The sequence below is a fragment of the Astatotilapia calliptera genome, chromosome 18 (assembly GCF_900246225.1).
Source record: "Astatotilapia calliptera chromosome 18, fAstCal1.2, whole genome shotgun sequence".
Lineage (NCBI taxonomy): Eukaryota > Metazoa > Chordata > Actinopteri > Cichliformes > Cichlidae > Astatotilapia > Astatotilapia calliptera.
The window spans coordinates 4,465,452-4,492,819 of record NC_039319.1 but is presented as its reverse complement, the minus strand read 5'-3'; the positions used below and the strand labels follow the sequence as shown (position 1 = coordinate 4,492,819).

General features: G+C 40.7%; 5 protein-coding genes across 6 annotated transcripts; all 5 read right to left on the bottom strand.

The window, feature by feature from the left end:
* Positions 1–196: 196 nt before the first annotated feature.
* On the bottom strand, positions 197–3,959 carry LOC113010241 (tripartite motif-containing protein 16-like). The gene is made up of 2 exons (XM_026149226.1): positions 1,525–3,959; positions 197–683 (listed from the first exon to the last, which is right to left on the bottom strand). The coding sequence occupies exons 1-2, from the start codon at positions 3,062–3,064 to the stop codon at positions 646–648; spliced, it is 1,578 nt and encodes a 525-aa protein (XP_026005011.1). The 5' UTR covers positions 3,065–3,959; the 3' UTR covers positions 197–645.
* A 4,297-nt stretch (positions 3,960–8,256) lies between these two features.
* LOC113010284 (tripartite motif-containing protein 16-like) lies at positions 8,257–10,312 on the bottom strand. The gene has a single exon (XM_026149296.1). The coding sequence runs from the start codon at positions 10,267–10,269 to the stop codon at positions 8,599–8,601; it is 1,671 nt and encodes a 556-aa protein (XP_026005081.1). The 5' UTR covers positions 10,270–10,312; the 3' UTR covers positions 8,257–8,598.
* A 2,236-nt stretch (positions 10,313–12,548) lies between these two features.
* LOC113010292 (tripartite motif-containing protein 16-like) lies at positions 12,549–14,263 on the bottom strand. The gene has a single exon (XM_026149307.1). The coding sequence runs from the start codon at positions 14,246–14,248 to the stop codon at positions 12,575–12,577; it is 1,674 nt and encodes a 557-aa protein (XP_026005092.1). The 5' UTR covers positions 14,249–14,263; the 3' UTR covers positions 12,549–12,574.
* Positions 14,264–14,883: 620 nt separating this feature from the next.
* On the bottom strand, positions 14,884–22,114 carry LOC113010296 (zinc finger protein OZF-like). Of its 2 annotated transcripts, XM_026149316.1 has the most exons (3): positions 21,806–22,114; positions 18,719–19,001; positions 14,884–14,929 (listed from the first exon to the last, which is right to left on the bottom strand). In XM_026149316.1, exons 1-3 carry the CDS (start codon positions 21,975–21,977, stop codon positions 14,923–14,925), a joined length of 462 nt encoding a protein of 153 aa, XP_026005101.1. In that variant the 5' UTR covers positions 21,978–22,114; the 3' UTR covers positions 14,884–14,922. The 2 variants fall into 2 exon arrangements, with proteins under 2 accessions (XP_026005101.1, XP_026005100.1); XM_026149315.1 differs by lacking the exon at positions 14,884–14,929 and having other exon boundaries at positions 17,620–19,001.
* A 2,325-nt stretch (positions 22,115–24,439) lies between these two features.
* Positions 24,440–26,989, bottom strand: LOC113010272 (E3 ubiquitin/ISG15 ligase TRIM25-like). The gene is made up of 2 exons (XM_026149282.1): positions 26,916–26,989; positions 24,440–26,427 (listed from the first exon to the last, which is right to left on the bottom strand). The coding sequence occupies exon 2, from the start codon at positions 26,277–26,279 to the stop codon at positions 24,912–24,914; it is 1,368 nt and encodes a 455-aa protein (XP_026005067.1). The 5' UTR covers positions 26,280–26,427; positions 26,916–26,989; the 3' UTR covers positions 24,440–24,911.
* Between the last annotated feature and the right edge of the window lie 379 nt (positions 26,990–27,368).

Below are 27,368 nucleotides of genomic sequence, written 5' to 3'. Positions count from 1 at the left end.
ATCTTCATTTCAGATGGTATCCAGCACTCTGAGCCTCTCCTGCCCGGTCCAGACGATGACACTGTTTTGAAAAGTCTCGACAAACAAAGAGACACAAGTGATAATGGGAAAATTTTAAAGTGAACAAATGTGACAAATGCTTCAAGAGCACCGTGTAAGTGACTCGAGTTCTGATACTTTTATTAGACAAGTTAAAAGTAGAAAACATTCAGGTAGCTGCTGCCAGCTTCACAGTTGTGTAACTGTCTTTTTAACCAGCAACAGGGAAAACCAAAAGTAAATATATAATTAAAATGTGTATTGGATGGAGAATTTTAGGGTGTTTCTCACCATGTCACTATGATCTGAGTCCATATTTCAAATTAAAAGCTGTTTCGCTTTATTGTTTGTGACAATTGCCCGCACGTGAGGAGACACGTCAGCGTGTGGTGACTCCGCCCCAAGGTGGAGACATCTGCTCAGAGGCAAAACACCTGTACTCACCCGGACCATGGACACAGCTGCTGCTTTAAAAAGCACCTGAGACCTCAAAGGCCAACAAGTAAAAGAAAAGTTCACAGACTGAGGAATCTTCCTTTGTGAAAAACATGAACTCTGAACTTTGAGGTGTTTCAGGATGATAACTACTTCAGTTATTCTCTCAGATTAGTTTGACATTTTCTCAATTAGATTTGAGTGAGATCCTGGAATGAAGACGGACAAAAATTGTTTGTTCAACAAAGTTTTCTTTATAGTAATAGTCTTCGGTTTGTTCATATGTTTCATCACGACAAGAAAGATATGAACAAAATCAGGTTTTAGATCCCCCCGAAAACTTTGGTCTTCCAAACAGGAAAATAGAAATGTAATTTATATTAAGAAGGAAACAAAGTTTTCAGTATTTTATATATTATATAAATAAATATAAATATTTAGTGTTTTTAGTATCTAATAAAAAATACCAGGTTTTTTTTCAGATATTAAACAAAAATAACTTTTAAATGTAGTCATAGATATGTTTAAAAATGTACAAACTGGTGAGAAAAAACAATTGTTATAAAGGAAACTCAGCCTATTTCTATGTTAAGGTTTATTAAGTGGAAGAGGAAAAAACAACATAGAAGCAAATCCATCAATACAAATACAGGGAGCACAAAAAAGTTTACATTTTCATGTGGAGAAATATTTTTATACATGAAAATAATCATGAGCAGTGATAGGCTACAAGGCTAAAGAGTAACAGGAAAGAGCTCCACTGAAACAAACAAGATGCTCAGGTACCACCCATAATATCCAACCGGTAGCTGACCATTGTTCAGGCGCAGAAATGCCACAATATTGCTGCAGAGAAAATAAAATGGAAACTAAAATGCAGATTTCAACCTACAATATGAAAGACTTCAGTCTATTTCAGTTTAATGAACTCAGCAGTGTCTCCACAATTGTGGTAAAACCAGAGTCCAGCATAGAGCGGCTGAGTGAATGTGGTCTGGACTCTGTGGAGGAGAGTCATGGTTTCAGAGACGCTGTAGAAGGACAAAATACCTGCTCTGTGATCCAGGTACACTCCTACTCTGGAGGACCCAACATTTGAAATAGGAGTTTGAATGTTGTTATGCCAAAATGTGTAACTGTTTTTGGAACAATCTAATGCCCAAGACTTGTCATTACGTCCAAAGGCACATTCATTCCTCCACCATGCTCTGCTGATATTCTTGTATGCGACTGCTATAATAACTCTCCCTTTCCTCTCCACCTCCCAGTAACAACGTCCAGTCAGACTCTCTTTACTCAGGACCTGAGACATTCCAGTGAATTTGTCTTGATGATCAGAATAAGACTGTTGATGCTTCACATATGTTACTTTTCTGTTCCCCTCTGATAATAACAGCTGTGTGTGTGCAGTGATTGGGTCCAGTGTGATTTCACATGAATATTTTAAGAATCCAGCTCTGGTCTTTGGCTCTGGTTGTGGATCTGACACTAAAACATCCACTTCAGTGACTGTCAGTGAGATGTTTGTCCGTTCCTCTCTCAGAATGTCCTGTAGTTTATCTCTGACCTCTGACACAGCTGCTGTCACATCCTCAAAGTAGCTCAGAGGACGGATATTGATGCTGGATGAGTCTGTAGACTCACTGAGTGCTGACAGTGAGGGGTAGTTGTGTAGAAACTGGATGTGATCCTCTGTGTGTGAGAGCTGCTTCAGCTCAGCATCTTTCCTCTTCAGCTCAGTGATCTCCTGCTCCAGCTTCTCCTGAAGCTCTTTGACTCGACTCACTTCAGTTTCCTGCTGGGATCTGATCTGCTGCTTCACATCAGAGCTTCTTTTCTGGATGAGATGGATCAGCTCAGTGAAGATCTTCTCACTGTGCTCCACTGTTTGATCAGCAGACTGATTGATGGCCTCCACCTCCTGTTGAAGCAGCTTCACATCTTTCTCTCTGTCCTGGATTCTCTGCTGGATGTTTTGTCGACTCACCTCCAGCTCTCTCTGCCTCTCAGTCCTTTCTGCTGCAGCTGAGACTGTGTCGTGGCCTTTATGTTCATCCACAGAGCAGAGATAACAGATACTCTGCTGATCAGTACGGCAGAACATCTTCATCACCTCATCATGACGAGAGCAGATGTTCTCCTGGAGCTTCTTGGAGGGCTCCACCAGCTTGTGTTTCTTTAGTGGAGCCACATCATAATGAGGCTGAAGGTGTTCCTTACAGTAAGAAGCCAGACAGACTAAACATGATTTCACAGCTTTTAACTTCATCTCAATGCAGAAATCACAGGCCACATCTTCAGGTCCAGCATAGCAGTGATCAGCAGGAGCAGCTTGGAGTCCAGTCTTCTTCAGCTGCTCCACTAAAACTGCTAACATGGTGTTTTTCACCAGGACAGGCCTCGGTGTGAAAGTCTGTCTGCACTGAGGGCAGCTGTAGATTTTCTTCTCGTCCTCTCCATCCCAAAAGCCATTAATACAGTTCATGCAGTAGCTGTGTCCACAGGGAATAGTCACCGGATTCTTCAGTAGATCCAAACAGATCGAACAAGAGAAAGTTTCTTGGTCCAGCTGAACTCCTTTCTGCGCCATTTCTCCTCTCAGTATCAGCGACTGTGTGAGTTTCACTTCCTTATAACTGAAACTAATGCAGTAAATGGGGCCTGTCAGCTATTCCACGTCACTACATGCTGGTTATGTCATCCAGGGAAGGACGGACGTTGTTTTGCTGTGCTGTATTTTAATGTGAAGTGTACATATTTATTTTTTATATTGCATGCATTGGTTATATTTTTGTGCAGTGTTTTATTTAGTTTGCATGTTTTAGTTGCCGGCAAATTGTCCTGGAGAGACTCCGCCTTTTCCCCCGTTTTTACTAATTGGACACACCTGAGAGAAAAGAAAAGGTAATTTACAGAGGACAAGGACACATAAGAGGTTTGGAGCCGGTGTTCAACGAAAATGTAACACGGAGAATGCGAGACAGACAGAGGAAAGACACAGACGATCAGAGGGGAGAGCGAGAGACGATCAGAGAGTAGAGATGATCAGATGGAGCAGACGACCAGCGACTGGGAAGGGGAAACGATCAGAGGAAAAAAAGGCAGATGACCAGCGACTAGGGACGCGTAGCGGCAGTAACGACAAGAGCCAGCTCGTGCACTGCGGGAGAACAGAAGCAGTGAGACCGCGGTGCCGATTGCAGTTTGAGGAAGCGGCGGGCGGAGTTGAGAGCTCTGCCCACCCGGGTAAGTCTTTGACTTATCCTTTTTATAAAGTAAACTGCCAAAGGAATAGTGACTGCCGCTCCCTCCCTTTCTTCAGTGCACCAGGACGTGGAATGCGGGGAGGAAGGCGAGGACTCCGCTGGGTTTCCCTCTTTGACTACTACGCTGGACCTCTTAGTTTTCTGTGACTTTTAGGCCGTGGTGGATTCCACTGGACTTTTAATGTTGTGTGTTATTGATTTTTATTGTGTCTTCCCTTGGCCAAGGTTGTTTTAATTCATTTTATATTTTTAACTATTTAAACATAATAAATTATATTTTTAATTCTACAGTTTTGTTTCGTGTGCTTTTCCCTCGGCGGCTCCATTGCTCTGCCCGTTTTGAGGAAGGTTTCCTTCCTTTAAAAAACACAAATCACCTGTGGAAAGAAGATAAGAGAAAGATAAAACTCAGCCTTTCCGCACCGGTGTCACAGTTACACCCATCTTCAAAGTTTAGATCTGAAGGGGAGGGAACACAGAAACATGTGGACAGAGAGGAGGTGCTGAGTCAGAGAGTGGGAGGAAGTGGGAGGTTTATCAGACTGTGTGTCATTAACACTTTTTATAACTGAGCATTTTTCACATTTTAAAAATACTATTCAAACTTTTTAAAAATTATCTTCTACATCTGCTAAATTAATCATTTTATTCATTTCAATAACCACTGACACTCTAACTACGTGTCTCTGGACTCTGAGGAAGCCAGAGTGCCCAGAGATAAGGACAACATGCAAATCACATCGAAAGGCTTGTACAGATCCTGCACAGGACATAGTATGAGACCAGTATCACCTTCAGTGTCATACACACTGAATTGTAATTGTTAGGGTGCCTGGGTCGTTGACCCAGAGGTTTAAGTTTTCATTATTATTGTACTTTGATTTTTGCCTTTATTTATCATTTCTAGTCTTTTGGTTTCTTTGTCTGAGTTGTACCTGCTGGTTTCTGTTCTGTGTTGCCTCCCCTGTCTGCTGTATCCCCATGTCAAGTCTGCGTCTCTGTGTTATGTTTCCATTTTTACTTTGAAAGTCCGTGTCTCATGTTAATGTGTCTGGTTTTGCTTCCTTTGTCTTTTTAGGCCTGAGTTTCTGTCCAGCCACCTGTTGCTGCTGGAGGGTCCAAGAGGCCCGTCCAGCAACCTGCCTCCGCTGGAGGGTCCGAGAGGCCCGTCCAGTCTTCGTTGCCTGCAGTGCCACCACCTGCTTCTCCATCTGCGGCTTCCACGCTGTCGTCGCCTGGTCCTGCCTCGCCTGGTCATGAATAAACTCTATGTAGAGGGGAAATGTACATACCAAGTCTACATTTGCACAAAAGTCTACAGGAGAAGCAGCAAAAGTGCAGACATTCTGAGCAGATACTCTGTACAGATGCTAGTGTTAGAAATTCTCAAGTAAAAGTAGAAATACTGATTCAACTTCTTTACTCAAGTAAAGGTGAAAAAGTCAGCAAGAACAAAGCAAAAGTAAAAATCAAGTTTTTTGCTGGATGTCAAACATATGAAATACTCTTGAGCAAATTTATTTAGCAAAATCCACAATGGTATAACCATGCAAAATAAAAGATGCCCAAGTGTGCACCCTCATGCTTGTCTTTGAACTGTATGTGAAGCGTACATCTACAGCTGAAAAGAGACTGTTTCCATAATTTGTGAATTTACTGATTTGTTGTTAATGTGACACTTTTTTTCATGAACTGCAGATGATGAAATTCTCTTTATTTGAGAAAATATATCCTTATACTAGTAACAACTTCTTTACTATGTGAATAAACTATTTGAACAACTAAATCAGAATCAGAATATTTTATTGATTCTGATTCTGATTCAGTTAATGGGTTCAGAGTGAAATCCAATGCACACAGTTTAGTTTAGAATCACAAATTAATCTAACCCCACTAACTACATGTCTCTGGACTGTGAGGAAGCCAGAGTGCCCAGAGATAAACACAAGGACAACATGCAAATCACACAGAAAGGCCTTGCACAGTTGCACAGTGCTGGAGGCCTTAAAGCCTTTCAATAGATATAAGAAGATGGTTAAGGCAAGAGATTACTATTTTGTCTTTTACATTGGTGCAAATGGAGGAATAAATGCCCAAAAAAGAAAGAAGGTTTTTAAAATTGACCACGTAAAACAGTTCAAGTACCTCTGTGTTTACGGAGAGAAGGGGATATATGTGGCGGACAGATAGTCGCTTCACCAATGACCTGGGCTACTTTGAGCTGGTTAACATCAACGACAAATGTAAGACTAAGTGCACAGACACAATTGATAATCTGGACAATAAGAAAATCCAGATATGTTTTCCACAGGGAGCAATACAGAAATAAAAGATGTAAAACAAGTAGCCATCCTGGGCAACAGAAACAGCAGAATCCTCCACATGCATCAAATATTGCAGAGCGCAGGGGTGGAATGATATCAGTCACAGATGCAGCGCTGCAGAACGGAATCAATCTAAAAACAGCAATCAAAGAAACAGGCAGCAACATTGGCCCGAGGAGGTTTATGACCTACTTTGTCAGCATAAAGAGTAGATTCCTCCAAAACTCTTTCCAGGAAGCACTGAAATGCAGGAATGAGAACTTTGGAAAGATCCGACAGTCTTTGTTGTTATCTGTTTGTGATACTTTTTGAATGAACAATTGGATTGTTTAAATTTTCCAAGAGTTAATTTATTTGTTTGGTTGATTTAGCAGAAGCACTGTGGAAAATTTTACAAGGACGTGCGCTTACATCCATCTAACAGTACAGGAGAGGCACAGCTCAGCAGGTTCTGAGGTAGCTGTTTACAAACTGTTGTATCCTATCTGAAGATTCTTTACAATTTTAAGTTGAGAAACATTATTCTTAAAATATTTGACCTGTATGAAGTATCATGTCTTAAATGTATTTCACATCATTCATTTTTGAACCATAAGACTAACAAGCTGAAATGTAACAGGAGGGAACTTAAATACTGACTTAGCTAAACCCTATGACACACGAGGGGGAAGCAAAATAGCTGCCCTATAACTACCTAACACAAAACAATTAAGCAAACTCAAACACCCCCCTGGCAATGAAGCATGTTGTTCAGTCCAATGAGGCTGTCAGCAGTACTTCCGATCCCCCAGCCTTTTGCCAACCAGGAAGGAGAAGCCAAACCTGCAGGTATCTCAAACAAAAAGACGTATTAATAAAACATAAAACATAAATTTGACCATGCAGTGTTGATATGGGTGCACTCCATATAAACATTGTAAGGTGTGATGGAAAAGGTAAACTAATTTAATAAAGAAACAATATAATAGACAATAAATAAAATATATTTAAAGTAGGGACTGCAAAGTAAACTAAAGTGAAGCAAACTAGTGGTGAGGTGTGGAGCTTACCATGTGTGGCTTGCCATCACAAACACAAAGCCAACAACAAAATGCAAAGATGAAAACCACCGCAAGAATTTTTTAAAGCAATCAAACCACTGTGAATTCTACTTTAGAAACAAGAACAGATAGAAACGAAGGCTGCAACCTGACTGGTTACACGTTTGTTACCTGTTGAAGTTCAGAGTCTGGCTGCTGTGCTGGGGTCAGCATTGCTCAGCTTTAACATCACTCTGGGTTCTTGGCTAGCTTAGTGTTAAAATGCCATCTGTGCAGGTTGTCTGTGCGAAGTTGTGTTAGCAGGATCATGCAGCTGTTTCTGTCCTGGACACAGTTTACACTTTACCATCTCACGCTTATCCTTTTGTTTAAAAAAAAAAAAAAGAAGTAATGTCCATGTCCAAGCTGTAGACTGTGCCACTATTTTCCTCCTGCAGCACACAAAATGAGATCAATTCCACAAATTTACCCACTTGAAACCAGTTCTCTACAAGAACTTGATTCTTTTATATAGTTCAATTCATTTTTATAGATTTGGCGCCAAATCACAACAACAGTTACGTCAAGGCACTTTATGTTGTAATGTTTTCTTGTTGTCATGTCTGTCGTTGTCCACCAGGTGTCTCCTTTGGATCATTTTTTCTGTGTAACTGTTGTTTTACACCAGTGATCAGAGTTTTGTTTGTTGGTTTTTTTGTGGTTTGTTTCTTTGTTTGGATTTGTTTTTATCCACATTTGTACATATGTCCGTATATTTTCACCAATAGCTATGACAGGAGATGGGACAACCCTGGAAAAGTAGTGCCAAAACAACCATCTATGCCGAAATGTCTTCAAGACAAAGGAGGTGTTTTTGTTAAATGAAGGGGGGGCAAATCATTCATCTCCCAGAGATTCACAAATCTCACACCGGCAGGCTAAGAGAGCAGTCCATATCTGACTGAAGAGAAGAAAAATCTAGCACGGAGAGGCTGTGAGTCACAACCAGTAATGCTGATGCTGCACTGAGAGACCATGGGAAAAACTGATAAGTTTGCAGTTTATAAATATGAAGTAAAACACTTCAGTGCTTTAAAATGTTTAATAACTTTGTCCATGATGACCCATATTAAAAAAACTTCTCTATATAATGATTAAAGACGTTGCTTTAAAAATCAACAAGTATGAGATTGACTGAAAAGTTAGTCTTCCAGTTATACATTTCTTTCCAAGTGTATAAAGTGATGATCACTACTCATTTAGAGATCAGCTCTTTTTATGCAGTGAAATGTTTTTGTAGATGAAAATGATCATGAACAGTCATAGCCTCCATGGCTAAACAGACTTAGGAACAGCTCGTTATAAAACGCTCAATAACATCATTCAACATCTAGAAGATGTTGGGGTAACACCCATAATGATTGATTTACAGCTGATCTCTGTGCACAGCCAAAATGTCACAACAATGATGAAACTAAAATACAGATTTAAACCCACAATATGAAAGACTTTAGTCTATTTCAGTGTGACGAACTCAGCAATATCTCCATAATTATAGTAAAGACTCAGTCCAGCATAGAGCGGCTGAGTGAATGTAGTCTGGACTCTGTGGAGGAGAGTCATGGTTTCAGAGACGCTGTAGAAGGACAAAATACCTGCTCTGTGATCCAGGTACACTCCTACTCTGGAGGAACGAGGACCTGAGACAGGAGTTTGGATGCTGTTGTGCCAAAATATATAACTGTTTTTGTTGCAATCTAATGCCCAGGATTGGTCATCGTGCCCAAACCAACATTCATCCTGTGCTGTCCTGATATTTTTAGATGCAACTGCTACAATAACTCCTCTTCCTCTCCTCAACACTTCCCAGTAACAACGTTCAGTTAGACTCTCTCTACTAACGACCTGTTTATAAGAAGTGAATCTGTATGGATGATAAAAATAAGACTCGTCATAAAACAATAATGTGACTCTTCTGTTGTCCTCTGATAATAACAGCTGTGTGTGTGCTGTGTTTGGGTCCAGTGTGATTTCCTTTGAATATTTTAAGAATCTATCTCTGGTCTTTGGCTCTGGTTGTGACAGTAAAACATCCACTTCAGTGACTGTCAGTGAGATGTTTGTCCATTCCTCTCTCAGAATGTCCTGTAGTTTATCTCTGACCTCTGACACAGCTGCTGTCACATCCTCAAAGTAGCTCAGAGGACGGATATTGATGCTGGATGAGTCTGTAGACTCACTGAGTGCTGACAGTGAGGGGTAGTTGTGTAGAAACTGGATGTGATCCTCTGTGTGTGAGAGCTGCTTCAGCTCAGCATCTTTCCTCTTCAGCTCAGTGATCTCCTGCTCCAGCTTCTCCTGAAGCTCTTTGACTCGACTCACTTCAGTTTCCTGCTGGGATCTGATCTGCTGCTTCACATCAGAGCTTCTTTTCTGGATGAGATGGATCAGCTCAGTGAAGATCTTCTCACTGTGCTCCACTGTTTGATCAGCAGACTGATTGATGGCCTCCACCTCCTGTTGAAGCAGCTTCACATCTTTCTCTCTGTCCTGGATTCTCTGCTGGATGTTTTGTCGACTCACCTCCAGCTCTCTCTGCCTCTCAGTCCTTTCTGCTGCAGCTGAGACTGTGTCGTGGCCTTTATGTTCATCCACAGGGCAGAGATAACAGATACTCTGCTGATCAGTACGGCAGAACATCTTCTTCACCTCATCATGACGAGAGCAGATGTTCTCCTGGAGCTTCTTGGAGGGCTCCACCAGCTTGTGTTTCTTTAATGGAGCAACATCATAATGAGGCTGAAGGTGTTTCTCACAGTAAGAAACCAAACACACTAGACAGGATTTCACAGCTTTTAGCTTGATGCCAGTGCAGAAATCACAGGCCACATCTTCAGGTCCAGCATAGCAGTGATCAGCAGGAGCAGCTTGGAGTCCAGTCTTCTTCAGCTCCTCCACTAAATCTGCTAACATGGTGCTTTTCACCAGGACAGGCCTCGCTGTGAAAGTCTGTCTGCACTGAGGGCAGCTGTAGGTTTTCTTCTCCTCCTCTCCATCCCAAAAGCCATTAATACACTTCATACAATAGCTGTGTCCACAGGGAATAGTCACCGGATCCTTCAGTAGATCCAAACAGATCGAACAAGAGAAAGTTTCTCGGTCCAGCTGAACACTTTTCTGCGCCATTTCTCCTCTCAGTGTCAGTGACTGTGTGAGTTTCACTTCCTTATAACTGAAACTGGTCTGAGCTCTGATCTAAACAACATGTGTTGCTGCTGTGAATGGGGCCTGTGAGCTCTTACAGATTGCCACATGTTGCTTACACTCATCTACAAAGTGGAGATCAGAAGGGGAGGGAACAAGTGAACATGAGGACAGACAGGAGGTGCTGAGTCAGAGACCGGGAGGGGAGGGGCCTTATGGGGCAGTGACTCATTACAGGAAGCCAAGAGATGTGTTTTTAACACTTCTGCAGCTATGGCAGACAATTAAATCCTCTGATGGCAGAATTTACAGTCTGATATGCTCTGATAACTGTAATTTAGTGCTGCTGAGCTTTGTGTGTTGTAAACTATTATCTATTGTTTGTGATAGCTTGTTGTTTCTTATAACATGTATGACTGTCAAGCTGACATTAATGGTCTTTTAATGGTATATAATTTGTTAATGTGCAGTCAGAAACCCTGACCAGGAGTCTTTCACTGAGATTTCCTGCTTGTCTCTAAACACTGCATCAGTGTTTATGTCAGAAACTCTCAAAATGTCAGAAAATCACGGTAATTATCTAGAAAGAATTTCACCCATATCTGTAAAATTAAAACAAAAAAAATAAATAAACTAAGCAGATTTAAAAATGAAGAGAAAATCCCTTTATTGATTCATCTGGTGACACAGCTGATTAAACCTCAGTATGTTTATTTATAAAATGCTTTTTACAGACATATAATTACTAAGTACTGTACAAATAACAGACAAAGGGCTGTGCTCTGAACCCATTCCTACACTCACTCTACACCCATGACAGCTTGGGGTAAAAAATGGCTAATAACACAACTGAGAGGTTTACAGGATTGAGTTCACTTGCTGATGAGACAGCCCTGGACAACTATTGCCAAAACAAGCATTTATGCCTGAATATCTCAGAAAGAAAGGAGGTTATTGTGAATTACATGAAGGTGGAGGAGCATTCATCTGCTGGTACTCATGAATAACTCAGCTGTGGAAACAGTGGACAGCTTTAAATACCTCTGAATATATAAAGACTTTATATGGGCAACTCATCCAACTGTTGTTAAAAAGAAAACCAACATCTTGGACCTCAAATTCTCAAAGGAACTTTAACCGCAACGCAAAAGTGTGCTCTATATTTTTATGTTTATATATTACAGTTAGTCCTTGAGGTTAAGTGGCTTGAATCAACCTTTGTTGTGATTTGGTACTATATAAATAAAATTGAATTGAATTTAAATTGAATTGAAAGTATTTCAGGTGTTTCGGGAGAAAAACTGAACAAAAAGTTATTTATAGTAAAAGCCTTCACTTTGTTCACATGCTAAACATTAAAAACAATGCATGAAGTTATCATTGATTGCAATTATCAAAGGTATAGGATTATAACATCTAAAGCTGGGGATACACTGTGTTTTTTTCAGTCGCAGTATTCAGCTCCTGCTCAAACTGTACCACTGAATCGCAGGGGTTAGAAGTTCGTAGGTCATCGTTCTCGCATTATACGCCCGATGCGACCTGCGTGCTCACAGTGTGCGTCCAAATTTTAGCTTGGTAACATTTTGTGTTACCAAAGGTTATATTATTTAGCTAATATATGACACAAAATCTGTCTCTCGCTCTCCTTCGCTGACACACACACACACGCACACACACACGCACACACACACACACACGCACACACACGCACACACACACACACACACACACACACACACACACACACACACACACACACACACACACACACACACACACACACACCACCATCAACTTTTCTAAATTGCTAATGAAAACATAACTGAGCAGCAAAGTCCATCTAACTCTTCACGGTTGCTGTGGTCGTGATAGTTTTGTGAGGACACATTGAAAAGCCTCAGATGAACTTGCCAAAGTTCTACAAGTTAGGCGTCCATAGCCTTTGTCTAGATCACACGCTGCACTGCCATGTTGCTCCGACTTTTTCGCTTCTGTGTTTGGGCACGCGCAGTGTGAGAGGTTGCGTTAAATTGGCTTGTGGCACTGCTTCAACAGTGGATACTCTCACGAGGGGCGACCAGGATTTCAAAAAGGTTTGACTTTCTTGTGACCATATGATTGCTGATCGGGAACTGGTTGTGAGGTGTTACTCGCTTCTCGTTACTCCATGTATACTACACAATGCATGACACATTAAGGCGAAACTCGGGCCGATCCCAAAAATTCTAGCTCAAGTGAAAAATCCACTCCAATTTAAACCCACAACAATATGAAAGAGTTCAGTCTATTTTGGTTTATTGAACTCAGCAAAATCTCCATAACTGTTGTAAAACCAAAGTCCAGCAAAAAGCGGCTTAGTGAATGTGGTCTGAACTCTGTGGAGGAGAGTCATGGTTTCAGAGACTTTATAGAAAGACAAAATACCTGCTCTGTGATCCAGGTACACTCCTACTCTGGAGGACCCATGACCTGAAACTGGAGTTTCAGTGTTGTTATGGCAAAATGTATAACAGTTTTTGGAACAATGTAATGCCCAAGATTTGTCATTATGCCCAAATCCACATTTATTTCCACACTTTGCTCTGCAGATGTACTTGTATGCGACTGCTACATAAACTCGCCCTTTCCTCTCCACCTCCCAGTAACAACGTCCAGTCAGACGTTCTCTACCCAGGACTTGATAACAATATCTGAATCTGTTTGGATGATCAGGATAAGACTGCTGATATTTCACAAATGTTGCTTTTCTGTTCCCCTCTGATAATAACAGCTGTGTGTTTGCTGTGTTTGGATCCAGTGTGATGTTACGCGAATATTTTAAGAATCCAGCTCTGGTCTTTGGCTCTGATTGTGGCACTAAAACATCCACTTCAGTGACTGTCAGTGAGATGTTTGTCCGTTCCTCTCTCAGAATGTCCTGTAGTTTATCTCTGACCTCTGACACAGCTGCTGTCACATCCTCAAAGTAGCTCAGAGGACGGATATTGATGCTGGATGAGTCTGTAGACTCACTGAGTGCTGACAGTGAGGGGTAGTTGTGTAGAAACTGGATGTGATCCTCTGTGTGTGAGAGCTGCTTCAGCTCAGCATCTTTCCTCTTCAGCTCAGTGATCTCCTGCTCCAGCTTCTCCTGAAGCTCTTTGACTCGACTCACTTCAGTTTCCTGCTGGGATCTGATCTGCTGCTTCACATCAGAGCTTCTTTTCTGGATGAGATGGATCAGCTCAGTGAAGATCTTCTCACTGTGCTCCACTGTTTGATCAGCAGACTGATTGATGGCCTCCACCTCCTGTTGAAGCAGCTTCACATCTTTCTCTCTGTCCTGGATTCTCTGCTGGATGTTTTGTCGACTCACCTCCAGCTCTCTCTGCCTCTCAGTCCTTTCTGCTGCAGCTGAGACTGTGTCGTGGCCTTTATGTTCATCCACAGAGCAGAGATAACAGATACTCTGCTGATCAGTACGGCAGAACATCTTCATCACCTCATCATGACGAGAGCAGATGTTCTCCTGGAGCTTCTTGGAGGGCTCCACCAGCTTGTGTTTCTTTAATGGAGCCACATCATAATGAGGCTGAAGGTGTTTCTCACAGTAAGAGACCAAACACACTAGACAAGATTTCACAGCTTTTAGCTTTATGCCAGTGCAGACATCACAGGCCACATCTTCAGGTCCAGCATAGCAGTGATCAGCAGGAGCAGCTTGGAGTCCAGTCTTCTTCAGCTGCTCCACTAAAACTGCTAACATGGTGTTTTTCACCAGGACAGGCCTCGGTGTGAAAGTCTGTCTGCACTGAGGGCAGCTGTAGATTTTCTTCTCTTCCTCTCCATCCCAGAAGCTTTCAATACAGTTCATGCAGTAGCTGTGTCCGCAGGGAATAGTCACCGGATCCTTCAGGAGATCCAAACAGATCGAACAAGAGAAAGTTTCTTGTGTCAGCTGAACTCCTTTCTGCGCCATTTCTCCTCTCAGTGTCAGCGACTTTGCAAGTTTCTCTTCCGTATGACTGACACTAGTCTGAGCTCTGATTTACCAGTGTCAGCACATGTTTGTCACATTCATCTTCAAACTGCAGATCGAAAGGGGAGAACACGGAAACATGTTGACAGAAAGGAAGTCTTGAGTTAGAGAGCAGGAAGAAGATGAAGGGTGTGATTCATTTCAGGAAGAGGAGAAATACTTGCTGAACACTTCTTATAACAGAGCTTGTTTCACATTTTTTTCAAAACTTGTTTAAGTCTGCTAAAATAATTTTAGCTTCTTTTCCTTCATCCCAGTGCAGACATCGCTGCTTTTTCTGTCTATTCCTGTGTGCCATTTATATAAAAGGTAACTTTTGACAGAAATAGACCATGTGTCATGTGAGAATATGGAGCCCATGCCTTTATTGGACGTAAATGTAATATTTTTTTTAAAAATACACATAGTTAATTAAATTATTTTAGTATCATGTCATGAACAATCTTTTCTGACCAAACAGGCTCAGACACCGTTATCCACAAAGATATCAAAACTGGAGCAGTGAGATACAGACAGGTGACAAATTAAAGGAAAAAACTTCTTCATGAGGTTTTTGTGTACCATGTGCCCTCAGAACAGCTTCAGTCTTTCACGGTATTGATTCTGCAAGTCTCTTAAAATCTAAAGAACAAATGAAATGGGGAAAAAAAAGTTTTTTTTAGAGTTTTGATGAAATTGTTAAGATCACTTTATTTTACGACATTCAAAAGATAATGATGAAATCATGAATCATGAAAGATGTTCAACTTGGTTGAGACTGCCTGGCTTTGATGGCCAAAGCGCATGACTCACACCATTTTCATACTCGTGAAATATTCTATGAGCCTGCTTCAGTCCAGTCCCATCAACATAGAAATGTTCCACCCTACAAACTGACTGTGAAAGTGCCGTGGTCAGATGGTCCAGTCTGAGTATTTCAGAAACTTGCTGATCTATTGGATTTTCTAGCACAACCATATCTAAGATCTACAGAGAATGGTCTAAAAAAAGTCTACTAAGCTGAAGATTTCTGGGAGAAATTTTTTTGTTGATGTTAGAGGTCAGAGGAGAATGGCCAGAGTACTTTGAGCAGTTTTGAAGGCAAAAATGACTCAAATAACCACTTGTTACAAACCAAGGTATGCAGAAGAGCATCTCTGAACATATAACATGTTCCTCTTTGAAGGCAATGGCCTGCAGCAGTAGAAGACAATGCTAGGTGCCATTGCCATCAGCTAAGGATGAGTTTTGTGCTGCAGCATTTGAATTATACCTCTGGTATCATCTCACTCTGTTTCTTTTGTGCAATAAAAATAAAGGTTATGTCCATATCCACTCTGCAGACTGCACCGTATTTTCCTAATCTGGTACACTCTGTGCAGAGGTGGGTTTTTTCTGTTCTCAAACTGATCTCCCTGTTGGAGCTCAGTCTGGGGAGACTTATTTTTTTCTCCTTATCTTTCCTCATGTGGTGCATTTTCCATTGTTATACCTCTCTGACCTGTCTTCCCCATGTGATGTTTCTGTGTAATGTATGTATTGTCAGAGGTTAAGATGGCGCCGCCATTGCGTGCAATAGGTCGGCAGCCTTAACATGAAATTTCCTACTCGTGGGACTAATAAAGGTATCTTATCTTAAACTGTAGCAAGTGTGAGTGGAATTGATGAGCAGAATCAACAGGCAAGGAGATTAACAAATCCAAGGAATTTAACTGTTGGGAACCAGTTTGTGACTCCCATCCCTAATGATGACAGATTTCATTTACAGAAAGTAAAACACAAGCAAAGTGAAATCAATCAAAAAGGTTGAAAAGTATAAAAGAAAATACAGATTTTTTGTTCAAAGGCCAAACGTTTTAGTGAGTCTGGATGTGTGGGGGCAGTTTTATACAACTCAGTAACTTATACTTATCAAACTCCTAAAATATTCAGAAGCTTTGTACAATTCAGATTTTAAAAGATAGCTCAGTTTAGGATTATGGAAAACCAACATCTCATGTCTGTGGCGTTTGAAAACTAAAGTCAACTGAATACAAATTTTTGTGGGAAGATGATGAAGTGTTTTAATGATTACTACAAACACTACTGATGTTATACATTGTGGATGTAGTGAAAAAAAAGATGAAGAGGGCTGGCATAACTGAAGAGGATGCTAGAAACTGTGTGAGATACTGGAAGATGAGTCACTCTGGCGACCCCTAAAGGGAGCAGTTGAAAGAAAAAAATGATTTAAATCATTTTCTTTTTCTTACTATGTTGTTGTTGTAATTTTGCTCCCAAGAGCTGACATACTGGTTTAATGATGCTGAAATGTTTCCCACAGTTTCCATCAGTGTTTCTGTCAAACACTCTCAGATTTTAATAATAATATAATGTCAAAACTCTAAAATGAATTTCAGCCAAATCTGTAAAACTAAAACAAATAAAAAGAAACTGAGCAGATTAAAAAATGAAGCAAAGGAAGAAAAATCCATTCATTAACTTAGCTGATTAACTACATTAGGTAAATTTATTTACATAGCACTTTTCACAGACATGTAATCACAAAGTACTGAACAACAAAATTGATAAATTATAAAAAAAATCAAAAATTAAAAATACAGTAGAAAATTAAAATAGAGGTAAAACAAAACCAGTTACCAGTACTGTGCAAATGTCTTGAGCACCCCTCTTTTCTTTACATTTTACTTTCAAGGAGCCAGAGTTGTAATTTTTGACAGTTGGACAGGTAATCCATTTCTAGGTCACAGCACCTAGTATAGCTGCAGGTATAAGCAGAGATACCCAGAGTTTAATTTTTCCAGCCACCTCCTCTAGTTTTTCCTAAGGGACACCAATGAGTTCCCAAACCAGCTGAAAGATATAATCTCTCCATTGTTTCTCCTGGGGCCACATCCTGCAGTGCCCAGAACACTTCACACTGGACACTTTCTGGTTATATGCAAAAACCACCTTAAACATCTCCTTTTGATATTTGGGGAGTAGGAGCTCTACTCTGAGACAGAAAAACACGTGAAACGGTCCATTCAGAGTCAATGTCCCTAGCTCATCAGAATGCAGTTAAAGCTCTCAGAGTTGAAGATCTTGTGAACTGGAACCTCTACCAGATGCTTTCAGCACATCTACAGTATGGGTATGCAAGGTCGTTCTGGCATCCTTCCCCACCACTTCCTCCAACTCACCACTAGCTAATGATCAACTGACAACTCATAACCTGACAGTTCAGAACATACAGCTGCAGACCTGACTATATGATTACAAAATTGATCAGCAATCTATGGCTCAGGTGCGATGTGCACTCATAGACACACTTGTTTGAAGATGGTGTTGATTATGAATAAAGTAGGACTATCACAGAAGCCCGACAAAGCACTGCTTGGATTTAGACTGGACAGGCTATTCCCTTCAATCACACCCCTGCAGGTTTTACTTCACTTCTTATGTTGAGTGTTGGGGACCCTAAGTAGCCCAGGTACATGCTGAATAGTTCTCGGATAGTATTCGGCATGTAAGCACAGACATCAGCCAGGAAACGTTCGCCAACCCAAAGATGCAGGGGAAAAACTGTTTTGTTCTCTGGTCACCACGTCACAATTTATTTTTTTTTAAAAAGTACAATAAAAAAAGGTTCCAATGCGTCATAATAATAAGCCAAATAAAAATTTTGAGAGTTCTGTACACGTCTCAACCTGAATATGAGGTCACATTTTCCCTTAGTTGTTGCAGTGATTTGGTTTGTCACCAGTGTGGGCTCTATCATCGGCACACTGCCATGTCTGACAGCTCTCACTCATTTGTAATCTTTAACTAGTATGAATTCCCATGTGTCGTTTCAGGTTTGCCATCTGACTAAATCTTTTCCCACAGATCGCACAAGAATGTGGCTTCTCACCTGTGTGGATTCTTACATGAGTTTCCAGTGTTGATTTCTGACTGAATCTTTTACCACAGGTGCTACACGAATGCGGCCTCTCACCTGTATGAATTCTGATGTGAGTTTTCAAGTGTATCATACGACTGAATCTTTTCCCGCAGGTGCTACAAGAATGCGGCTTGTCACCTGTGTGATTTTGCACGTGAGTTTTCAAAGTTATCATGTGACTGAATCTCTTCCCACAGGTGTTGCAAGAATGTGGCTTCTCGCCCGTGTGAATTCTCATGTGTGTTTTCAAGTTTGCCATCTGACTAAATCCTTTCCCACAGATGCTACATGAATGTGGCTTTTCACCTGTGTGTGTTCTCAGATGTTTAGTCAGGTTGGATTTACACTGAAAGGTTTTTCCACAAGTGTCACATTTTACAGACTTTCTACTTGTATCAGTTTTACACTGGCTGTCTAAAGCCTGAGAGTCATTTACTCTGCTAATATGACTTCTGTCTATTTGATGTCTCAACAGATCTGCACATCTAGTCGATCCTGAGTCCACATACTTGCTTTCTTCCTCGTCTCTGCTCTCTGGTTCAGGACAGTTGTGAGAAAGGAGCTGGTCACTGTTTGGTTCACTTTCCTCATAAGTAGAAGTCACCATAAAGGTATCAGTCTCCTCTTTCAGTATAAGGTGCTCTCCCTCTTGACTGGTGTAGAGTTCCTCTGGTTCCTCTTTAATCTCTGGATGCCCTGGGTCTTTCTGATCAAGACTGGAGTTCCTCTCCGGGATGCAGACCTGCTGGAGGAGACCCTCCTCTTCCTTACATTCATGTTGTTGTGGGATTGCTGAAGGAACAAAAGGACACAAGAAAAAAAGCTTCCTAATGTTATGACAGGAAAACACTAAAAACAGTATGGTATGTCATTCAAAATATTAAACCTGACCTGTTTGCTTCAAAAGTCAATCCTATTAATTCCAGTTTGCATAAGTCAGTTTTTGTTTCCAGTTTAGAAGTCAACTGCATGTGATCTTAATGTTCTGGATCTTCAGTCCTGGCTTCAACAACTTGAAAAAGAAAATGCTCAGCAAGTTGATAAAGTAGAATACTTGGAAAACTAAAGCTGACTGAGTTCCCCCTTTGTTTTCTTTGTCTTCGTCCGCTGCCATAAAGAAGCTGCCTTCATGTCATCCATGAACTCACCATCATAACATTGACCTGCTGAGGTGCATTCTGTTATTTTCTTTAGTCAGTTATTACTTTTTAGTGGATCGTTCAATGTGATTTCTAAAATTATATTATATATGGGTTCGTATACAAAGTGTAAACCTGCACGTTGAAAGGAGCGATTTCAGATGGTTCGAGGATGCCTCGTGGGCACCTCCCTTTGCAGGTGTTCTGGTCATGCCCAGAAACCTGCTGGAGACATAAAAATTACTCATCTAGCCTGGGAATGCCAGGCTAGATGATCCAGTTCCACAGGATCCCTCAGTTGGAGAGGAATGTCTGTAAAAGTGTGCTTAGCTTACTGACCCAACTTCGGATAAGTGGATGGATGGAAGAATAGTACTCATCTGTTATGTAGAAAACATAACAAGCAATGGGAAAACAACATAAATTGAATTGCTTGTTTGCTGTATCCCACATTGTAGATGAGTTACCAAACATTTGAATAACACAAAGTCAGTGTTCATTTCACAGAAACAGAATTCAACCTGTCTTGTTCTTACATCTTTCTCTGTCTCTGAATAAACATTCTCACCCTGCAAAATAAAGCAGTGATGCATTTAACTAGCAAATACACCGTGTAACATGTAAACTTAAGAAAATCAGATATAATGACAGCCCTAAAAAGCAAATATGTCAGGCTCATAGCCTGGGTTTACGCCCCAGTACAGTCCTGCATATAACTAAACAGGAGTAATGTTTAACCACATTAAGATGTGTGGACCTGTGAAAAAAAGTAGGCTTGCTTGTTAGCACTTATAACATTAGCCACACTTGACTAACTAGTCTGACATTTGGGGTATTTTAAATTATTTTATAGTGTGTTATAATGATCTCTACCAACCTGATCTATGTACTATCTAAAAGCCTGCAGGTCCCGTGTTGGGAAATGAGCTACATTTGTTGTATTTTTAGTTGTAATGAATGTTTTTTGTTTGCAAGCCCTTTTTGTGTATGTTTGGACAAACTGTGTAATTTCTCTCTATAGTTTCATCATTAATGTCCATTTTGTATCTGAGGAAGTTGGTCTTTGGATCAAAGATTTTATTTTTTTGGCTCTTTCTGTGTGAAATACTACCTTTGAATATTTCAAATTTCTGCTCCATGTTAGCTTTTTACTTATTCAAACATGTTTTGTTTCTCAAACCAGACTACATATATTTTCATTAAGTTCATCAGTGTTCATTAAGTGTGCCTATGCCAAAAGGCACACTTCTTATTTGTTTTATCGCTGCTTTGTAAAAAGCTATCATTTTATTTATTTGTCTTGTGACCTTTTGTTTTCTGTTTGCTTGTCTTATTCGTTCTGTGTTAGTTGTGCATAGTATGTATTGTTTTCTTATCATTTGGTGCATGAATTTTTGTTTTGACCCCTTCAACAAAGAGATGCTACAGCTCAAGAGGTTTATCAACATATAATGAATCTGATTGAGGTGTGGAGCTGTGTGATGTCATGTCGTGTAATGAGACTTATGACTATGACTCAAACTAAATGACTAATATTAAGGAAAGAGGTGCGATATATGGTCATCTCCATAGAAGCTTCCAAAATATTATTTATATTTATATTATTTATTATTATTATTTATTACTTTGTAATTTTCCACAGTTTATGTGTACAGGAAGTAAGTATGCAGCCAGTCTGAACCAGTTTGCTCATTGTAGTTCTTTTCATTCAGTCTCAAGGTCGGTCTTTCTTTATCAGGCAGGCTCACTCAATAACTGTCTCTCAGAGTGCAGTTCTTCGTTATCCAGCCTGCACAAAATGCTTTGTGTGTCTGTTCATGCTGGTCCTTCTGCAGCTTTAATGAAAGACTCAAAGACATTGGAAGTGGGCTTTTTCCCCCAGATTTCCTCCACACAGCTGAATCATTTTAGTCTGAGCTAAAGCTGCTGCAAAAGCTTACAGCAAAATTCATAATCATGATTATTTTTGGTCACATAAACCTATTGCAGTTTCACTTATTTAACAGGGTAAATTTTGAAAATAAAACTTACATTTAAGTCGAATCGATTTGTTTGTTTAAAAGAGACGAGAGTGATGGGAGACACAGGGTCGTCTTGCAGGGAGTTTGGCCCTGATTAGGCGGTGATTTTGATCACTAAACACATCTCAAAGGATGAAGATGGGTGTTGAGGAGCAGATGACTCCTGCTTCAGGGCACACAGGGTAAGGGACAGAGAGATCAAGCTGTCAGCCAGCTGTGGCACAAGTTTTGTCTCACGTTTTAACCTCAAAAGTGACTTTCTCTGTGCCTTACTCAGTGTTTAATGCTAAAAGTTTACGTGTGTGTGTGTGTGTGTGTGTGTGTGTGTGTGTGTGTGTGTGTGTGTGTGTGTGTGTGTGTGTGTGTGTGTGTAACTCCATTAGCCTAAAACTGAGCTCTGATCAGGGTCCTGCATGATCATCGCAGTTATACATACCTGTCATGTGTAACTTTGTCTCGGGTTTCCGGCTGATATCCAGCAGTCTGCGCTGACGGCTGATCTCCTCCTCATACTGGACCATCGTTTTTTCAGCCTCAGAGGAGATGTCTTCAGCTGTAGCAGTTAGTCTCTCCCTGATAAAGTCTCTCAAATGCTGAACTGAAGACATTGTTGCTTCAGTAACTGAAATATTTGTCAAACCAAAATCTTCCAGCTAACTGCAGACATATATGTATCACACCTGAAGATAACATCCATCAGAGCCCTTGAGTACTAAAGCTGTGTCCCAATTCAGGGGCTGCATCCTTCTCCGAGGCTGCTTTAATTGAGATCGTCTAGCCTACGACGCGCTGCTCCTGTTGCTTAGCAACCCTGACAGTAGCAGCTGAGAGCCTTTTTTAACAGCATTGCTTGACGGATGTGCAAATGTCAATTGTATCTCATTTATTTAATTTTTACAGGAGATGTGACGTGCCTTACATTAAGAGAGGACCACACCCAGGTGCAGTAATTTTAACACTAGGAAACAACAGTTAGGTATGTAGATAAAAGCAGAGTCATTTAAATCTAACTGTATTTAGTTAATAAAGGGATTCTCCTTTCTTTGCTTTATTTTAAACCTGCTCAGGTTAATTTTATTTGTTTTATTTTTAACAGATTCGGGTGAAATTATTTTTGTCCAGAAGCTCTGACTGTTATGTGTGTGCAGGAGCCAAATGCAGATTCTCAGACGAGTGAGTCAAAAGAAAATACTTTTAATTTTATAGGTGGAAGTTCAGCCTCTCTGGGTACTCCGGCATTCCTCCCACAGTCAAAACATACAATTAGTGGGGTTAGGTTAATTGGTGATTCCAAAATACCCATTTGTGTGAATGTGAATGGTTATCTATCTCTCTCATGGAACTCATGGTGGGTTCACGCCCTCGGCCCACGCCTTCCTGGATTGGGAACACCTGGGCCTCATCAGACCAGCGGGTATTTAAGAGGGAGAAGGTCTGCTGTTTGACGCTGGATTGTTGTGAAGACTCTCATTAGTACAAGTCTAGCTTAAGTTTCCTGTGCTGACATGTCAGACGTTAAAGTGTGTTTCTGTGTCTCTTCCACACGTGGACGTGTGTGTGATTTCCCTTTTTCCCTGGAACCCCGCCCCTCACGTCTTGTAAATAGCACAATTTCCGCACTGCCTGTAAATACACTTGGTGAAGAAATTGTAAATAAAACTTTCTCTGTTAAATCCCAACCCCGGAGTCCTGCGTGTGGATCCTCAGAGCAACTCGTGACAGTCCAGCAAGAACACCACAAAAACTCAGAAGCAACAAACAAAATCCCGACTGAAAAACAGACAAGGTCACAAAGAACAAAGGATAACTGAAATTATGTATACTAATACATGTTGTGCTTTTCATACTAATTTATACACATTAGAGCTAATCAGGGGAATAGGGAACGACTGAACACACAGGTGAGACTCATCAGAATTAATGACGCAGGAAGTAAAACTAAATACAAAGCATAAGAGACAAATGACCATCAAATAAAAGGGGAAGTCAATAACTAACACTTAGACAAGACCCTGACACACTGAAACGTCACATAAAAGAACATGGGGGGAAAGTTGGGAAAAATAACATAAGCAACTTTTTGCAAACTGCTTCTGAGCAACACAAACTGACCTGCATAACTTATTTTTCTTCACTTGGGCACACTGGATGCTGGTAGTTATTCCACTTGCTTTCAATAGTTAAATCTTACTATAATAAACTTTTACTCGTCTATGAAAGGGCCCTAAAGTATGTTAAAGGAGCCACCTTCAGAATAAGAAACCTCTAACTGCAAGGCAAAAACTGTAGCAGCTGAACATCCCTATGCTATCAGACCTGAAGATGCTTTTAGCTACCTACAATCAGGCACTTGACCTGCAAGGACAAAGAAAACCAAACAGAGACAGGACTTACTTCATACAGGAGACTTCAAAAACAGAGACGGGATAAGACAGGACATGAAAGGAAACTAAGATCATCTGATTATCACACACACACACACACACACACACACACACTCTCCCACCTCTGACTCTCCATCATTAGTTACGACCACAGGCGGACCTCTGCAAGAATGTGAAAATAAAAGGTTTTGTTTTGCACTGCATACATTAACATTAAATTCAAAGCTGATTTCAGAAAACACAGTGCATACTGTAATCATTATGTCAACATTATGTGCAAACAGAAATTTACTTTTACTGCTCAGCCTTGTAAAAGGTGTAACTGTCGCGAACATTTAGAAAGCTTCATATGTTTATGAGTTATTATGTAATATTTACAGAATCCGTTTTACTTTGTGATGCAGTATTTGAAACGAATTCCTGGAATCCGAAGCCTTTTCTTACATGTCTGTGTGCGCATTAATTTCTCATTTCATTTATACGATGATGTGTTCAGGTTTGAGGACCTCCTGCGGCTTTTTGAAGACTTTCATTGATTTCAATATAACACTGGGTATGGACCCAATAACAGAGTTAAATTTCTTTATAATGTAAAAGCCAAAGAATAAACCCCAAATTCCAAAGGAAAATACATCCAAACTAACACCAGTCTGATGTCAAGATCCTGGAATGAAGACTGAGGAAAAGACTTTGTTCAAAAATTTATTTATTTGAAAACCCTTCAGCTGGTTCCCACATTAAACAATGAACATAATGACTAATCTCCTCGTCAAGTGTGATCACAGAAACCTTGTTCTGATAACACCCCATTTGCTTTTTGATTTAGAAAATAAAACTGTGATAATGGAAAGCCCATGAAGTGAAGGAGAAACAATAACATACAAAAGCATTAATATACATGTTAAATAAAATTTTTGATTTACATTTAGATTTAAGATTTACATTTGGAAAAATATATATGTTTAAAATGAAAATCATAAAATTATTATGAGCAGCGATAGCCTCCACGACTAAAGAGACACGGGAAGTTTCCCTTCGAAAAACTAGCAAAATTAACTAATAAAATAATCAAGGAAATATAAAATACCTACAACAAAAATAATACCAACTCATGAACAGACAAATCTAGAAGTGTACTAGAAGCAACACTAACAACACTCAATGGGGAGGGCTCCACACAGGAGGCGTCTCTCCTGCCTCTTTAGCTCTGATGGTGTAATTAGAATATCCATTGTTATTAGAATTTTTTTCTATTGTTTTGAACATTGTCAGTCGGTTCTGGCGTGTCCTTCTTTTTCGATCTAAGAAAGCTGATTGATGCTCTTCATGGGAAAACGATACACTGGGAACGAATAATGGGGTGTGGGGAGACACTACGCGAGGGAGGTGAAATGCACGCACACGGCGTCTGTCCCGACGAGGTAATAAAGCATCCACTTCAGTGACTGTCAGTGAGATGTTTGTCCGTTCCTCTCTCAGAATGTCCTGTAGTTTATCTCTGACCTCTGACACAGCTGCTGTCACATCCTCAAAGTAGCTCAGAGGACGGATATTGATGCTGGATGAGTCTGTAGACTCACTGAGTGCTGACAGTGAGGGGTAGTTGTGTAGAAACTGGATGTGATCCTCTGTGTGTGAGAGCTGCTTCAGCTCAGCATCTTTCCTCTTCAGCTCAGTGATCTCCTGCTCCAGCTTCTCCTGAAGCTCTTTGACTCGACTCACTTCAGTTTCCTGCTGGGATCTGATCTGCTGCTTCACATCAGAGCTTCTTTTCTGGATGAGATGGATCAGCTCAGTGAAGATCTTCTCACTGTGCTCCACTGTTTGATCAGCAGACTGATTGATGGCCTCCACCTCCTGTTGAAGCAGCTTCACATCTTTCTCTCTGTCCTGGATTCTCTGCTGGATGTTTTGTCGACTCACCTCCAGCTCTCTCTGCCTCTCAGTCCTTTCTGCTGCAGCTGAGACTGTGTCGTGGCCTTTATGTTCATCCACAGGGCAGAGATAACAGATACTCTGCTGATCAGTACGGCAGAACATCTTCATCACCTCATCATGACGAGAGCAGATCTTCTCCTGGAGCGTCTTGGAGGGCTCCACCAGCTTGTGTTTCTTGAATGTAGGTGAATCATAATGAGGCTGAAGGTGTTTCTCACAGTAAGATGCCAGACAGAATAAACAGGACTTGAAGGCTTTCATTTTTCTTCCAGTGCAGAAATCACAGGCCACATCTTCAGGTCCAGCATAGCAGTGATCAGCAGGAGCAGCTTGGAGTCCAGTCTTCTTCAGCTCCTCCACTAAAACTGCTAACATGGTGTTTTTCACCAGGACAGGCCTCGCTGTGAAAGTCTGTCTGCACTGAGGGCAGCTGTAGATTTTCTTCTTTTCCTCTTCATCCCAGAAGCTTTCAATACACTTCATGCAGTAGCTGTGTCCACAGGGAATAGCCACCGGATCCTTCAGTAGATCCAAACAGATCGAACAAGAGAAGGTTTCTCGGTCCAGCTGAACTCCTTTCTGCGCCATTTCTCCTCTCAGTGTCAGTGACTGTGTAAGTTTCACTTCCTTAATATAGAAACTGGTCTGACCTGATCTGAACAACAAGTGTTGCTGCTGTGAATGGGGCCTGCCAGCTCTAACACACGTTGGTTACACCCATCTTCATAATGTAGATCTAAAGGGGAGGGAACACAGAAAGATATGGACAGACAGGAGGTGCTGAGCTAGAGAGCAGGAAGAAGAGGAAGGGTTTTCATGCTGTGATTCATTCCAGAAAGCAGGAAGAGGCTCTGTGTTTAATTGTTTTTTGTTCAAACCTTTAACTAAATAATATAAATGTCAATAACTGGATGCCTCTCTATTCTTTTTGTTAATCTGCTAAATGAATAGTTTGTTTCTTTTAACAATTCAAATAGCAGAAATGAACAGCTGACAGCTTGTCAGACTCAGACTGTAAACCATAGAGACAGTTTATATATACATTTAGTCAGGGCAGTGCAGAGATGTTTAAAGGGGCGGGTGCTCACAGTTAAAAAGGGCACATAGAAGCAGGCTGAAGAACAACAACCCACATTCATCAAGAATCTAATATGGAATCACATCACACTACATCACTGTCATCAGGTGGGCACAATGCAAAGCAAACGTAGCCCATTTTTTTACCTGATGGGTACAATGTTGCTGTTTGGGGGGTTGCTTCTGCTCTTGCTGCTGATAGTGCTGGAGGGCAGGGCTGTGTTGATCTGAGACTGTAGAGATTAAACAGTCCACAGGAGAGAGGGTAGCTGATTAAACAAGTGTTATGAGATAATAATAAAACGCAAAGATTGGTCACGGCGCTTGGAACCATAAGGCAACAAAACTGGGAAATAAACTAAGCTCTGCCTGTGAATCACTCTTTGCCTCTCTTCTTCCTTCCATCTCCTCATCTCATCTATCACATTCCACTTGCTGTCCATCTGAGAACGAGGCACAGTTTGCTATTGAATTCATCTATTATTTAATTATACATTTTAACAACTCTTGCACCTAATCCATAATAAAGCAATGATAGAAAAATGTTATAGAACAAAAACTTTGTGTTTATTATGTCTGTGAAGGTTCTCAGTCATCCAG